The sequence below is a fragment of the Stegostoma tigrinum genome, chromosome 38 (assembly GCF_030684315.1).
Source record: "Stegostoma tigrinum isolate sSteTig4 chromosome 38, sSteTig4.hap1, whole genome shotgun sequence".
Taxonomy (NCBI): Eukaryota; Metazoa; Chordata; class Chondrichthyes; order Orectolobiformes; family Stegostomatidae; genus Stegostoma; species Stegostoma tigrinum.
Window position 1 is genome coordinate 5,682,834 of NC_081391.1, and position 17,218 is coordinate 5,700,051.

The following is a 17,218-nucleotide window of genomic DNA, read 5'->3' on the forward strand; positions in this document are numbered from 1 at the left end:
AGTAGAAGGGCCTAAAATGATTCCGTCTACACCACTCGGGTTAAAAATGCAAATACTGGATATCTAATATAGAAATAGAAGTGGATGGATATGCACAGCAGGCAATTCCCATTTGTAAAGAGAAAGTCCAGTAATAACACTGGGGTTCCATGCTCTTTACCATAACCAAAGGATGAAATCTAACTTGGTACCTTATATGAAACAAACAAGCAAAATACTGTAGAAACTCAGGTCTGGCAACAAAGGTGGAAACAAAAACAGAGTTAATGGTCAAGTCCAGTATGACATTAAAAGTCATAGCAGACTTGAAACTTTACCTCTACTTCTCTCCACAGAAACAGCCAAACCATCTGAATTTCTCCAGCTTTGTGTATATTCCAGATTTCCAGCATCTGTAGCATATTTTGCTTTTGATCAAGGCATCTTGTATGTGCCCATTACAGCTGTTGAAAGAACCTGCTGTGCACGTTAGTGTTTTCAGTTTTTGTCTTATTCTATAGAGGTGCACAGCAAAGTCTGATAACAAGCATGAGAAGGAACTTGCAGTTTACTGAAGAATTTCACAGGTTTGCAGCTTAAGGCAAATAGAAGGTGTAATATTTTCTACTTTAAGACACAAAAAGGTTCCAGAATGACAAGCAACAAAAACTAACTGAACTTATTCAATCATCATAAACCATTTCTACATGACTGGCTGATTCAAAAGGTTTTCATTTTCCAGGAGAAAGACAGAAAAAGTGGCAAAATGATAAACTCCAGGTTTCTATAAAAAAGCCACCTGGTTTTGGTAACACCCAATATTATCTCTGGAAACATCATGATTTTGCATATTGCTGTGATCTGGGCAGAGCTGGCTAGGCAGGCATTTACTGACCACCCCTAATTGTCTAGAGGATAGATCAGGGCCAACTACATTGGTGTAGGTCTGGAATCACATGGAGCTCAGACTGGATAAGGATGGCAGATTTCCTTGTCAAAAGGACAAGTGAACCAGATAGAGTTTTTTTAAAACAATCAACAGGATTACATGATCACCATTAGCTTCTAATTCCAGATTTTTACTGAATCCACATTTCACCACCTGCTACAATGGGATTCAAACCCATGTCCCCAGCACATCAGCCTGGGGCTGTGGATTACCAGTTCACTCATATCATGTTTATGCCACGGCCCTGATCTCAGTTGTTAGAGCTATGTTGAGGTGTAAGAAATTATTATTGTAATCCTTTCAGATGTGATTGAAAAATAATATGCATACGATTCAAACATCCTCTCACACACTTACAGGAATACCCAGTTGCTGAGGATCCACAGGTTGCCGGAAAGGAAGTGACTCGGGGTCCTGACGATAAAGTGCTTCCAGTGTCGGCATTAGTGCCTGCCTCAACTCTTCTGGCTTGAAAACTAAACAAAGTGAAAAACAGAAGTCATCCCATTAAAAGGGCACCTAGTAACTGAAAGTGACAGCTGTAACAAATAATTTTGAAGAATGCTAGTATTTCAGTGCTTCAATTTATTCTTCCCACTTCTGCAAGGATCTTATTAATCCTATTACTTAAAATTCAGTAATTTGTATCAAAACTACCTCTTTCAGCTCTGTTCACAGATGAACAGAAAAAGTGCACAGGTGATGCAATGCGGTTCTCGGAGGTAAAGTGTGATGAAACAATCTTCATTCTCTACCCCCCCAACTTCTGGTATTCCTGTCAAGTGATACTAAGGAGACTTGATTTTAACTGGGTAAATGAACAGGTTTTAAATATGTCACAATCTATGCTTAGTCTCGATGTCTTCTGCCAATAAAATTCTCAGAACAGGGACATCAGTGGCACAAGAATCAAATCATTTGGCTTAGTGTCACAGCCAGCTAGCAACAGAGGAACAAGGAACAGGCCAATCCACTCTTCGGTAAGATAATGGCTGATCTGATCTAACCTCAAACTGACATTCCTGTCTAACCACTTGCTTAGCAAGAAGCTACCTTTGCCTTAAAAATGTCTTTACTTCCACCAGTTTTTCACCAAAGGATTCCCAAAGATACACAACTTTCAGAAAAATTAACTCCATCTGTTTTAAATGGATGACCCAGATTTTTAAACAGTGACCTCTAGTTATAGATTCCTTACAAGACGAACATCCTCTCCACCTTGCCCCTTTTAATAGACCTCAGGATCTCACGATTTAATCAAGTTACCTCTAACTTGTGTAAGCTCTAGCAGACATGAGCCTACCTTATCTGACTTATCCACATAAGACAATTTTTTTCTCTCTTTCTCCAGGTATTAGTAGGCTTCTAGTATTATATTATTGGTATTACATCAATATTAGAAGGTGAAGTTTCTCTAGGCTGCCTTCAAAGCATTTACATTCATCCATAAATCAGAAGATCAAAACTGTGCACGGCACTCCAGATATGGTCTTAGCAGTGCTACATATATCTGGACCATAACCACCTTGTGTTTTTTAATTTTTCGATTAAACTCCTTTATGTTATTAAGCAGAGGTTGATCTCTCTCTGAGAACTAAAACTGAAACACCAAAAGAGGAGCGCCTTGCCCTATAATCTGTAAAATGAGTGTGAAAAGTGATGTAACCTGCCTTTCAGCAAATTTTATTGGCTAAATAAAATAAATCCTGACCCTCACTTTAAAATCAACAAGTAACTATTTATTTACCTAAATCTAACTGTGAACAAACAAACTGAATAAATCCCTTCTAATGTCTAACTATTCATAAATAAAGCAAGATCCTAACGGTACGCTGTTCCAATAAATAGAAGTTCCAATTTTAAGGAAAGAAAAATAGATTTTCTTCTCTCAAAATTACTGCCAGGTTACATGTCTTCCAGAATGTTCTGTGCCTTCTCTGATGATCTTCTGTCAAGAATATCAAATAGTTGTGCCCTTGGTTCCGTTGTTATTTAGATGATGCTTTCTCTAAGACATAAGAGGAGGCTGAGAGAGTCAGATTGCTTCTCAAGCAGAGGGTTGTTAGCTCTGGGGTCTTTGTTCAACTGCCTCCTTTTTCTCATACCCTTGATACGCATCAACATTTCTTACAATAGGACTGGTCCTCCATTGTCAAAACCGTCAGACTTATCTTTAATAGGCTTTTGGTATCTAAATACCTGGTTCAAATTAACTGACTAAATACAAAAGCCTGTTGTCTTGGTAAAAACTGCCGCTTGGCCAGCTAACTGTATGGGGTTTCGAAACAGATGTTTCAATTCGGGTGCTCTCTACGTACTCACAAACTTTCAAGCTGCTGCTCATAGACATCCATTTTAAATTTCTAAGCACACAAAAAGCACATGATCTTTTAAATGGACCACACAATGCTACCCCTCTGGCATTTTACAAACACCAATTCTAAATATCCTGCCTCCCAATCACCAAGTACTCTACCAATTTTGCAACACTTACAATTAGTCACATTCTCTTCACTTTTCTAATCACTTGCTGTACCTGCATATTAACTCCTGTAATTCATACACAAGGACACACAAATCCCTCTGTACCTTAGACTTTAATCTTTTACCATTTTTTTCATTCTTCCAGCCTAAACGGACAATTTCAGATTGTGATCTTATATTCGATTTGCAGGGCTTTGCACATTCAAAGTCTCTCTTTTTGTAGCCTCATTATATTGTCTTCACAAGCTATTTTCATACCCATCTCTGTGCAATCAGCCAACTTGACGACCATATCTGTAGGCCCTTCGTTCAAGCCATTTATATAAAAAAATGAAAACAGTTGACAGGCCAGAACTGACCACTTGCCAACTTGAAAAAGACCCATTTACACCTACTATCTGTTTCGTGTTAGCCAGCCAAGCTACGATCCATGTTAATATGCTACATGGTATGCACGGTATGCATATCATATCACTTCATCAAATGCTTTCTGGAAATCTAAAGACAGTACATCCATCTTTTATCCACAGCATTTGCTACATCCTCAAAAAACTCCAACAGACTAATTTACGATGACTTCCCGCTCATAAAAATCGCCCTGATTACCTTGAAGTGATTGAATTGCACTACAACAATCTCTAATAATGGTTCATGAAATTTTTCCTTTGACAGATGTTAAACTAATGGACTGTAGTTGCTTTCTTTTCTCTCCTTGAATAAAGGAATTCACTTTGCTATCTTCCATTCTAAAGGGGTCATCCATGAATGAAGACAGTTCTTGAAGATCAACTCTCTCACTTGCAATTTCTTTTTAACACTGTAGGATGACATTCATCAGAACTCAAACATTTGTCAGCCCCACAGCTCCAACAATTCACTCAGTATAGCTTCCCTGCTAATTGAAATACTCCACAGTTCCTCCCTCTCTCCCTTCCATTCCATTCCCATTTTTATCACAGCTCCTTAGACATTACTTGTATCCTCAAGGCGTAGTCTTGAACAATGACATATATTGATAAAAAGTCTGTCTATTGGACCTGGGGATTCAAATTACAAGCTAATAAAAAGGAAAGAAGTCAGGCAGCTCATCATATTTAGTGATGAGTGTTTTGAACAGATTCACATACAAGTAGTGAAAATGAAGACCTTAGAAGGTGTGAGGTTGCAAGGACCAGCATCTTTTTGAATTGATGTGTTGAGTTACCACCTCTCATTTATATATTTCCACTTAGGCAAATACCAGCATTTCGTTAGCACCTGACTCCACTGAGTGAAAATGATAATACATACTCTTCTTGCGTGACTGTCCACTGGCAGGGGATGACTGTGTTGCTAAGCTTGCATTATCATCTTCATCTTTTGTTTCACCTTTCACCTCTGATTTCTTCTCATCTGCCTCCATTGGCTCCTGTTTACACTCTTCTGCTGCAGGTTCTTCTTTTATCTGCAAATGACAGCCAAAAAATTAGAAACATTGCCCAAAACGTCAGCCTTCCTGCTCCAACGATGCTGCTTGGCTTGCTGTGTTCATCCAGCTCTACACCTTGTTATCTCGGATTCTCCAGCATTGGCAGTTTCTATTATCTCTGATACAAATTAGATTTTCACTTTAGTTTCTTGTGCATCCGCACAGGAAGGACTGTCTGTGCACGTGTGCATGCATGTAGTTACAACGGATTAACTGCGAACCATATAACTCGTCTCAAAACCAGACCATCTAAGTTACTAAATTAATTCTAAATATGACTCAAAGAAAAATGTTCAAACATACTCTGGTAACCAGTTTCTAATTTTAGAAGTGTTAAAACAGAATAGTATACTCTTCTCTCAAGTAACTGGTTCTCATGGTTAATTGAACATATAAACAGATTGAAAATGAATTTAGACAATATTTGTGAAATACTTAAAATTAAGAAATCTGTGGAATGACATCCAACATCTGATAATTTTTTAAAAAATGCAATTGTACACTACAACGTAGTAATATAACTAAACAATATCCAATTTCTGTTTATTCTGTATTTAAACATGAGAGATTTGTAGAAGACAAAATAGTGATCAACAGCTTTGATCAGAGGTTTAAAATGATCAAAAGCAAACAGATTTTGCTTTGTACAGGAAGGCAAAAACTCCAATAACAAACAGAAAGCTGCTCTAGCAACATCTGTGGAGAGACAGAAACAGAGTTAACGCTGGCCTCGAAATATTAATCTGACCCTCTCACCACAGATGCTACCCAATCAGCTGAGTCTCCAGCACTTAGATTTCATTTCAGATCTCCAGCATCCACAGTACTTCTGTTTGAAAGAAATGAAGTTTGATTCAGAAACTTAGCCTCACCACCAACCCAAACATAGTGGCTTGGACATTAGGGAGGGTCCAGAGCAAAATCACACACAAAAAAAAAGCAATTTACCAGCAATCCAATTTACACTGTGTAAATTCAAGTGGAACAGTAAGCCCAAAAATTAATTAAAATTTCAGAGATAATATATACCGTTGGCATATATACACCATGATTAACTAAGTTTTCACCAGAGCACATCTTTCTATCATTCAATTCCATAAAAATGATTTCAGTTAACACTGCATGAAAAATTTCAAAATTGCAAGTGCCCACATAACCTAAAATTAGGTGCTTCTGTATAATTAAAAAAACAGTAATCGCGTCATTGTTTACATACTCAATAAACAAGTACTGCATTGTTTAATCTGCAGATCGGAGATTCTTGCGTCATACTTATCTACAATAAGAAACAATTGCATTCAAATATACAATTTATGATAAATAAAACTGAGTTAGCATTTTGCGAAGCAGTGCATGATCAATTTATCATGATAAGACAGGCAAGTGGACACCATAACAATAATAGGTCGGCAATAGCTAACCTTGCTTGCAATGCTCACATTTTATGACTGAATTTTTAAAAAACGAAGTCTTCACAGGGGCCAAGCAAAACTCAAAGTCTGGTACTGGAAGTGGTCTTATGTACCTCAAATTGAGCACTGGTGTCCTAGATTACAACACTTGCCTATTGACAAATCTATAGTTACTGCATGGCTCAGATCAGCAGAAAATGGGAACTGTAAAGAAACAGAATTTGGAAAACAAAGATTCTTACCATTCATGGAAATAAAAATTTTTGAATAAATGTAGCTGATTTAAAGAATAAATTTCATTTCTCACCTCCTGTCTTATTTCTTGCTTTGGTTCCACGGTTTCTGGCTCAACTTCTTCCTCCTCTTGTTTTTCCTCCATCTTAATGTCAGACACTGGTGCCTCAGGGGGTGGCTGCTGAGAATTTGTGTCTGTACTGCTAACTGATGCTGGGGTTGACACGCGGCCATCTGCACTTACTGCAGATTGTGAAAGCTAAAGAGAATCAAATAGACTGATCAGGTCAGTAAGTAAAAAGCCAAAAGTTCCATAAAATGGAATAATATCCAATGTTAAAAATGGAACAAAATGCTTGAATTTAGAAGCTAGGTTGTAAATTTTGATAACAAAAAATTGTTCAGAGGATCCAGCATTGATGGCTACGTTCTGAGGAAGGATCACCAGGCTTGAAACATTAACTCTGATTTTTCGTCAGAGTTGCTGACAGACCTGTTGAGCATTTCCAGCAATTTCTGCTTAATGCAGGAGAAGTGTGAAATTTATGTTCTTTGGGAAGACTAATATGGATGTGAGTTTGCTCGCTGATCTGGAAGGTTAGTTTTCAGATGTTTCGTCATCATTCTAGGTAACAACATCGGTGAGCCTCCAATGAAGCGCTGGTGTTATGTCCCGCTTTCTATTTACCTGTTTAGGTTTCCTTGGGTTGGTGATGTCATTTCCTGTTCTTTTTCTCAGAGGATGGTGGACTGGCTCCAAATCAATGTGTTTGTTGATGGAGTTCCGGTTGGAATGCCATGCTTCTAGGAATTCTCGTGCGTGTCTCTGTTTGGCTTGTCCTAGGATGGGTGTGTTGTCCCAATCAAAGTGGTGTCCTTCCTCATCTGTATGTAAGGATACGAGCGATAGTGGGTCATGTCGTTTTGTGGCTAGTTGATGTTCATGTATCCTGGTGGCTAGCTTTCTGCCTGTTTGTCACAGTTCTTGCAAGGTATTTTGTAGACGACGTTCGTTTTGCTTGTTGTCTGTATAGGGTCTTTTAAGTTCATTAGCTGCTGTTTTAGTGTGTTGGTGGGTTTGTGGGCTACCCTGATGCCAAGAGGGCCGAGTAGTCTGGCAGTCATTTCGGAAATGTCTTTGATGTAGGGGAGAGTGATTATGGTTTCTGAGCCCGTTTCGTCTGTTTGTTTGGGTTTCCAAACAAACAGATGAAACGGGCCCAGAAACCATAATCACTCTCCCCTACATCAAAGACATTTCCGAAATGACTGCCAGACTACTCGGCCCTCTTGGCATCAGGGTAGCCCACAAACCCACCAACACACTAAAACAGCAGCTAATGAACTTAAAAGACCCTATACAGACAACAAGCAAAACGAACGTCGTCTACAAAATACCTTGCAAGAACTGTGACAAACAGGCAGAAAGCTAGCCACCAGGGTACATGAACATCAACTAGCCACAAAACGACATGACCCACTATCGCTCGTATCCTTACATACAGATGAGGAAGGACACCACTTTGATTGGGACAACACACCCATCCTAGGACAAGCCAAACAGAGACACGCACGAGAATTCCTAGAAGCATGGCATTCCAACCGGAACTCCATCAACAAACACATTGATTTGGAGCCAGTCCACCATCCTCTGAGAAAAAGAACAGGAAATGACATCACCAACCCAAGGAAACCTAAACAGGTAAATAGAAAGCGGGACATAACACCAGCGCTTCATTGGAGGCTCACCGATGATGTTACCTAGAATGGTGACGAAACATCTGAAAACTAACTTTCCAGATCAGCGAGCAAACTCACATCCAGAACCTCAACCTAAGGTACAAATCTTCTCAAAACTCGCTAAGACTAATATGGACAAACTACAAATTGCCCAGATTTTCAAAAGTATTTTTTTTATTCACTCATGGGATGTGGGTATCATTGGCAGGACCAGCATTAATTGCTGATCCCTGGTTGCCCTGGAGAAGATGGTGGTGAATTGTCTTCTTGAACCACTGCAGTCAATGCACTGCAGGTAGACCCACAACGTTGTTGGGGAAAGAGTTACAGGATTTTGACGCTGACTCACTGAAGGAGTGGCAACATATTTCCAAGTCAGGATGAAGAACAGTTTGGGGGAGAATTGACAGGCAGTTGTATTCAAACATACTTTCTACCCTTGCAATAGAGTCAAAGTTGTACAGCATTACAACAGGCCCTTTGGTCCAACTCGTCCATGCTGATCAGATATCCCAAATTAATCTAATCCTATTTGCCAGCATTTGGCCCATATCAGTCTAAACCCTTCCTACTTAAATGCTATAATTGTACCAGGATCCACGACTTCCTCTGGCAGCTCTTTCCATACAGACACCACCCTCTGTGTGAAAAGGTTGCCCCTTAGGCCCCTTTTAAGTCTTCCAACTCTTATCTTAAACCAATGCTCTCTAGTTTTGGACTCCCCTACCCTGGGAAAATGGCTGTGGCTACTCACCCTATCCATGCCCCTCATGATTTTATAAACCCTTTATAAAGGTCACCCCTTAGCCACTGGCACTCCAGGGAAAATAGCCCCTGCCTATTCAGCCTCTCCCAATAGCTCAAACCCTCCAACCCAGCAACATTCTTCTTTTCTGAACACTTTCAAGTTTCACAATATCTTTCCTAAAGTAGGGAGATCAGAACTAAACAGTCTCCCAAAAACTGTCTGACCAATTGTCTGTATAGCTGAAACATCGTGGGTCTACCTGTAGTGGTTCAAGAATTCAGTTCATCATCACCTTCTCCAGAGCAACTAGGGATCAGCAATAAATGCTGGTCCTATCAATGATCCAAGCATACCAAATACGTTCTTCACTAACTTATCAAACTGTGACTCCACCTTCAAGGAACTATTGCCCTTCTAGATGGTAGTAGAAGGTGCTGTCTAAGAAGCCTTGGTGAATTTCTGTACAGCATCTTGTAGATAGTACACACCGTTACTATCAGCATCAGTGGAGGAAGGAGTGAAGTGAATGCACTTGTGGTTTCAATCAAGTGGGCTAAGTCACAGATGGCTTCAAGCTTCTTGGGTATTTTTGGAAAAGTACTCATCCAGACAAGTGGCAAATATTCCATCACACTCCTGACTTGTGCAGCAGGATTCCAAGTCCCTCTCCTGTTCTGAGAGTCAGAGTGCTTATATGGCCAGTCCATGTTCAGTTTCTGGTCAATGTTAACTCTTTCCCCAGCAACATTGAGGGAATTCAGTGATAAAATGCCACTGAATGTCATGAGGTGATGGTAATATTCTATTGTGTTGGAGATGCCTGGTATTTGTTTGTTACAAACGTCATATGCCATTTGTCAGCCCAAACCTGGATACTGCCAAGGTCTTTCCGCAGCTGGGCATGACTATTTCAGTATCTGGGGAGTCACTGATACTGAACACTGTAGTCATCTGTGAACATTTCTGATCTTATGATGAGGGGATAGGAACAATGAAGCAGATGAGAATGGTTGCACCCAGGATACTATCCTGAGGAAGTCCTATAGAAATGTCCTGGAGCGGAGATGACTGACTTCCAACAACCATAACCATCTTCTTTTGTGCTAGTTACAAATCTAATCAGTGGGTAATTTTTCCTGACTCCCAGTGACCCCAGTTTTGCTATGGCTCCTTAATAGTACTCTACCAAATACAGCTCTGATGTCAAGGACAACCTCTCTCACCCCACTCTGGAATTCAACTCTTTTGTCCATGCTTGTCCCAAGGCTCTAATACGGTCATGTGCTGAGTGGTCCTGACAGAATTCAAACTGGCAGAAAGCAGATTACTGCTAAGCAAGTGTTGCTTGTTAGCACCGATGACACCTTCCATTACTTTTTTGATGATGTAGAGTAGACCAATGCAGTAGTAATTTTCTGGATGCGTGCACTCAACATAACTGGGTAAAGTTCCACATTATCAGCTAATTGCAAAACTGGAGCAGCTTGGCTAGGAGTACGGCTAGTTTGGAGCTCAAATTGTTGGGACTATTGTCAGAATGTTGTCAGGGCCCATAGACTTTGCACCATTCAGTGCCTCCAGCTGTTTCTTAACATCATGAGGAGTAAATTGAACTGGTTGAGGCCTGACACCTGTAACGCTGTGGTTCTCCAGAGAATGCCCCCTTGGCATTTATGGCTGGAGATTGGTGCAAATGCCTCGGCGTTGACTTTTGCACCAATGTGCTGGGTATCCCAAGTGAAAGTGGGGATATTGTGGATTCTCCACCTCCAGCGTGTTGTTTAACTGTCCACCACCGTGCATGGCTGGATAGGGCAGAACTCTGATCTAATCGATTGATTGTGAATTGTTTAGCTCAGTCCCTCGCTTATTGCTCATCCTATCTGCCCCACAGGTAGTCCTGTTTTCTAGCTTCACCAAGTTGACATTTAATTTTCAGTACACCTATGAGGCTCCTGGTGTGCTTTCCTGCACTCATCATTGAATTAGGGTGGATTCCCTGGCTTGATGGTAATAGTCAAGTAGGCAGTGTGTCAGGGTATGAGCTTACAGACTGTGTTGAAGTACGCTTCTATTACCACTGATAGCCCACACTGCCTCATGGATATGGATTTTGAACTGCTACAAGTGTCTGAATTTTATCCCATTAAGCTTGGTGATAGTGACACACAACAGAACAGAGTTATCCCCAAAGTAAATATGGGGCTTTGTTGCCAGAAGAACTTGTGCAGTGGCCACTCTTACCAACACTATCGTGGATAGATGTATCTACAGCAGGAAGGCTGGTGAGGATGGGGTTAAGCCTGTATTTTTACCTTTGGTTCCAATGACGACCTGCTGCAGCCCCTGTCCAACAGTCAGATCTTTTCGGAATCAACCAGCTCAGTCAGTAATAGTTGCCCAGACATCATGTGTGCACACACACATCTGGAAAATTACTACTGCATCAGCCTACTCTACATCATTAATAAAGTAACGGAAGGTGTCATTGGTGGTAGCTTTTCTTGGTGACAGATATTGAAGTCCCCTATCCAAGAGTACATTCTGTGCCAGTAAGAGTCTGAAGTACTGCATTCAGCTTTGGACATAATCTCAAGATGTCACAATGACCTTGGAGAGGTAAAATGAAGACTCGAGGACTAAAGGGTCAGTGCAAGGAACAGTCGCATAAACTATGACCCAAGATATTCAAAATAATAATTCTGATAGGTTAGATAACGAGATTATCTCCTTGATGGGAGAATCCAGGTTAAAAATGTCATAATCTTTAAATTAAAGCTAGTCCACTTGAGCAGAATTAGGAATTACTTTTTCATACAACAACTAGTGGAAATCAAAAACATTCTCCTCCAAATGGTTGCAGACGTTGTGTGAATTGAAGTTCAAGGCCAGGTTTAGTAAGACTTCTACTGGAAATCAAATGATAAGGAGAAAAGGTAGCTAATGGAGCTGAGGTACTTCAGCCACGATCTAACCAAACAGTGCAGCAGGATCAAGTCAAATGGTCTACTGCCACATATTCAATGGCTTCTTTTTAATATGCAGAGCATAACAAGGTTCTATAGCCACCCAGAAGTACTGAAAATTGCAGTTTTGCACTGAATTTTTTAAAATTATAGAATGGTAGATGAAAACCTAACACATGAATGAATTTAGAACAAAGCCATGCATTCTGCTTCATGATCTCTGCTACTCTACTAGAAGAGAAAATTTCTATAGCACAGAGTAAACGAAACAAAGCACAGGCTCCAAACGCACTTTTGGGCAAGTAATTAATTCCTTGAGGTATACTTTATTTCAAATGGTTACTGTTCTTGAGTACACATGCTTGCATTTGAGAAAGAGCTAGAAATAGACACACAAATTGGGGGTGTTGTTGTCTATAGTTATGTAGAGTGCTTGCCCTTTAACTTTAGTGCCTCATCAAAACCACGGCTGCAACAAGAACCATGAGAATAAAATGGTCTATCACCTTCACAGGGCGTACCATCCTGTGTTAAAAGTCTCAGGACCGGTGACCCTTCCTCAGAACTCTGAGTTCTCAGTAAGGGTTACTGGACCCGAAACATGAATACTCTTTTCTCCTTCACAGATGCTGCCAGACCTGTTGAGCTTTTCCAGCAACTTCGTTTTTGTTCCTGATTTACGGCATCTGCAGTTCTTTCGATTTTTAATGTGTTAAAAGTCTGCTTGTTTTAGCCAATGTTGAAAACATTCAGAAATTAGAACTAATAAAGGGAAAAAGTCTTCATAGTCCTACACGGTAAACTCAGCTGCTGCGGGAAATGTCGGTCCACATCACAAATTGGCCAAACCAGCCAGCTGAGCTAACTGGCTGCACAAAAATTCACACACTTCACTGAAATATGCTAAAGAGAAACAGTGAAAAATTCTTAATTATAAAAGCAACAATAGCTTTTATAATAAAATGAACAGCTGTTCATTTGTAATGCAGCATTTCACTACATTTTATAGCAGCACGTGAAAAACACTTCTCAAATGACGACTTTTTGACTACATTTGGAATCACATCAATTACCTTCACCAAAAAGTTATTACAATTATTTACAAAAATTACTGCGTTTTCTGACCAGCCTATTTTAAAACTGAAGGCTTTCAGTGGAGCACTGAACGCGATACACACACTCAAGATCAGACACGGTCAAGTATACTGCAAAGCTTCAATTGTTTGATTCATCAACCTGCTTTGCATCCAACCTCAGGAGAATACACTCCCACTGTATTAATGGTAACATAACAATTATCCAGACAAACCATGCTTGTCAACTCTCTGCAGTCAGACTGTCAACTCACGTCAATGTGGTGAAGCAATTGGATGCACAACCATTAAGAATTGAGCTGACACTGTGCAAAATTACACTGGATTTATACAATCCTAAAAAAATGAACGGATCCAGTATTTTGGAGGGAAATGTTAGACTAATTAAATTTCAACCAAGACAAGCAAAGCCTTAAAAGATGTAAAGCCAAGTGCTAATATAAACTGTCACCCAGTCCCCAACCCACGCATCTTTTTATATATCTGGTCAGCTCAAAGCCTTAGACAGGCTACAGGGCTGTCAACACTTTCAAGAACAATTTAAAAATGTTAACAATTAAAAACACTTTTTAATGCTCTTAAAACATACTCACTGGAGTAGTGGGATGTTGAGACTGTATTGGTGCAGTAGGAGTAGGGGTTGTAGGGGTTGCATTTTGCTGCTGTGCTGATGGGGTTAGCGCCGGCGGCTGTGGCTGATCCCGCTCTCGCTGCTGCTGTTTCTGTCCAGCTGTCACCTGGGGCTGTGGAGGGACTGGAGGAGGAGGAGGAAGCTGCTGCATTTGCGGTGGTGTCTGAACTTGAGAAGGAGGGGGTGGCATTGTCTGGGGCTGCGAGTTAGGTGATGGTGTCTGTTGCCGTTGTTGAGGAGGAATGCTAGGTGGTGTCTGGTGAGGGGTAGGTGTGAGGCTTCTTGGGCCAGGCGATGGGGAGTTTTGATGAAGCGAAGGCTGAGAAAGAGGTGGTGGGCAGTTGAACTGTGTGTTCTGGGCTCCTGTCTGCAAGGAAGCAGAGCTGTTTACAGGTAGTGAGGAGTTCTGTGCCTAGCAAGAAAACAGCGATAGAACAATTAACATGATGTATTTTATGTTAAATTAGCTAAATCAAATATGCCAGACAGCTATACAAAATGCCCAATGTTGCCATAATCTATATTAGATGCAAACATAAAAGACATTGTTCAGTATTGTGAATTTCTAAAAGCAGCACAAATTAGTTGAGCTGAGAAACATTTATGGTCAATAAAACAAATAATGTAAATTCAGACACACGATCAATAACTGACAAAATGAAAGCACAACTGGCAGAGGAGCAACATTTACTACTAAAAGGCAACGGAAAGTTGGATATACAACTTTACACATACAAAAGGATACAAAGATGATCAAAAAGAAACATACAATAAATTAGCTTTTTATGATTCTTGATGTTTCGTGTCTGATTGCTTTATACCACTAATTCTTTCTTATGTCCTTGCCAGTTTATCAAGGTTCTCTCTCACAACATGGTTGTCAGTGAAGTGGAAACAGCAAACTAAACTGAGCGTACACCAACCAGCCTTGTAGACTGAGTCCGACTGCCAATTCACCAAAGGAAATAATGGTTATTTCTGTGACATAATCCTCCACCTTACTTTCACTTGGGTTCCTAACTGCCATCATGAAATGTTCATCAAATGGATTCAAGTTGCAGTTTGAGTGATGGACAGAATGAGCTCCTGTTAGCCATGAGTGAAAACTGATCTACTTTAAAGTAAGCTATAAAATGATGGCTTCAGTTTCAATGGCTAGTGCATGTTTAGTAAAGGCAAATCCAAGGGTCACAACAACAGATGGTATGCTGTGGACTCTGAACTGTGCTTAATAACACGCGATATAGATTTGATCATTGCAAAGATATCTCCAACGATTGCTGATTGACAAGTTAACAAAACTAGTGCAACCTTTTAACTAGTGCTTGTAGTTAACTCGGCACAAGTAATTTAAAGAACTGACAGCTCTTTGTATTAATTTAAATCTAAAGATCCTACATTGAAACCCCCATCAGTTGGTGGATTTCAAACTGTTACTCAATACCGCATGACATCATTTTACGTTCAATCACCAAATTAAACATTAGCCCAGACTAAAGACAACGGTGTTAGAAGAAACGCAGATAAATACCGGAGACATGTCTGGCTGGTTGCTGGCCTGTGTCATTGTGGTGCTGCCTGTGTTCATTCCAGGAGAAGACACAGGAAATTGATTTGGAGACAGAAACTGATTCTGAGCAGGATGCTGCGCAGCCATTGGCTGTGCCATTCGGGAAGCGGCTAATCCCAACTGTGGATAAACAGGATACAGGTTGTAAAATCATGGATCACAAAACTGTCACTCTTTCTGAAAACTATTTGGATACCTCTTCCTAAATCTACAAAAATTACTACTTAAATTTAAAGATATTAGAGTGAGAGTCACAGCCTGGTACAAGTCAGTGCCAGGGCATTGAGGAATAGTGAAATCCTTGATGCTCAGACATTGACCTCAGCCACATGGTATCATTTTGTTTCAGTCAATATTCAATTACAGTCATAGAGGTGTACAGCATGGAAATAGGCCCTCTCAGCCTAACTTGTCCACGTCACCCAGTTTTCACAATTAAACCAGTCCCACTTGCCTAAGTTTGGTCAATATCCCTCCATACCTATCCCATCCACGTTCCTGTCAAAAGTTTCTTAAACTACAGAACCGTACTCTCCTCCACCACTACTTCTGGTAGTCTCTTCCAGACAGTCACCACCCTCTGATAAAACTGCCCTCTAGACCTTTGGTATCTCTCCCCTCTCACCTTAAACCTGCACCTTTTAGTTTCAGGCTCCCATTCCACGGCGACAAAGTTGTTGGCTATCTACGACTCATGATTTTACAGATCTCTATAAGGTCACTGCTCAGTCTCCTATGCTCCAGGGGAAAAAAAAGTTCCAGCCTATCCAACCTCTTACAACTCAAACATTCCAGTCCAGGAAGCATCCTAGTAAATCCTTTCTGCATTGTCTGGTTAAATAATATCCTTTCTATGGTACAAACAGAACTGCAGATGGTACTCCAAATGTGGCCTCATCAAAGTCTTGTACTGCTGCAATATGATGTCCCAACTCCTACACTCTATGCTCTGATCGATGAAAGCGTGCTGAAAGCCTTCTTCACTTGCCTCCCTATGATTCCACTTTCGAGGAGCTGTAAATGTTCTATAACAGTCCCCAGGCCCGTACCATTTACTGTATAAGCGCTGCCCTGGTTGAACCCCCAAAATGCAACACCTTGCATTCAGCTAAATTAAACTCCAACAGCCATTCATCAGTCCACTGGCCCAGTTGGTCAAGATCTCACTGTATCCTCCGACATCCTTCTTCACTGTCCTTCACAAACGGTGTCATTCACAAATTTACTAAGCATACCTCCTAAATTCTCATTCAAATCATTAATAAAGATGAACAATAGTGGATCCAGCACTGATCCTTGCTGCAAGCCACTTGTCACAGGCCTCCAGTTTGAAAAACAACTGTCTACCACCACCCTCTGTTTTCTATTTTCAAGCTAATGTTGTATCCAATTGGCTAGCTCTCCCTGGATGCCATGAGATTTAACCTTATTCAATGACCCACTACATGGTACCTTGTCTACATGCTGCTTGCCAAAGTACATCTAGTACACTGCCCTGATCTACTTTCTTGGTCACCCCTTCACAAAAACCAATCATTCATGAGACACTATTTCCTACGCACAAAGTCATGCTAACTATACCGAATGAGTCCTCATCTCTCCAAACGCCTGTAGATCTAATCTTCGGGCACTTTATCTGTGGCTGTCAATAATACAAATATGTCTGCTAGGGGCCCGGCAATTCCCTTACTCGCCTCCCCACAAAGTCCTGGGATAAACATCCACCTTAATGCATTTTAAGGCTTCTAGCACCTCTTCTTCTGTAACGTGGACTCTCTTCAAGACATCGCTATTTATTTTCTCAAGTTTTCTAACATCCATGCCTTTCTCGACAGTAACTACCAACGAGAAATATTTATTTAGGATCTCAGCCGTCGAGGTGACCTTGTTATCTTTAAGAGACCTCATTTTCTCCCTAGTTACTCTGCACCCCCTCTCCCCTG

The 17,218-nt window shown here is 40.6% G+C and overlaps 1 protein-coding gene across 1 annotated transcript in view; it reads right to left on the bottom strand.

Moving 5' to 3' along the window:
- The window catches only part of LOC125447226 (histone acetyltransferase p300-like), a 178,522-nt gene that overhangs the window by 84,165 nt on the left and 77,139 nt on the right, over nucleotides 1-17,218 (bottom strand). The window contains 5 exon segments of the mRNA XM_059640819.1: nucleotides 1,286-1,404; nucleotides 4,703-4,856; nucleotides 6,600-6,785; nucleotides 13,668-14,117; nucleotides 15,237-15,395. Of these exon segments, the coding sequence (XP_059496802.1) occupies nucleotides 1,286-1,404; nucleotides 4,703-4,856; nucleotides 6,600-6,785; nucleotides 13,668-14,117; nucleotides 15,237-15,395 (1,068 nt within the window).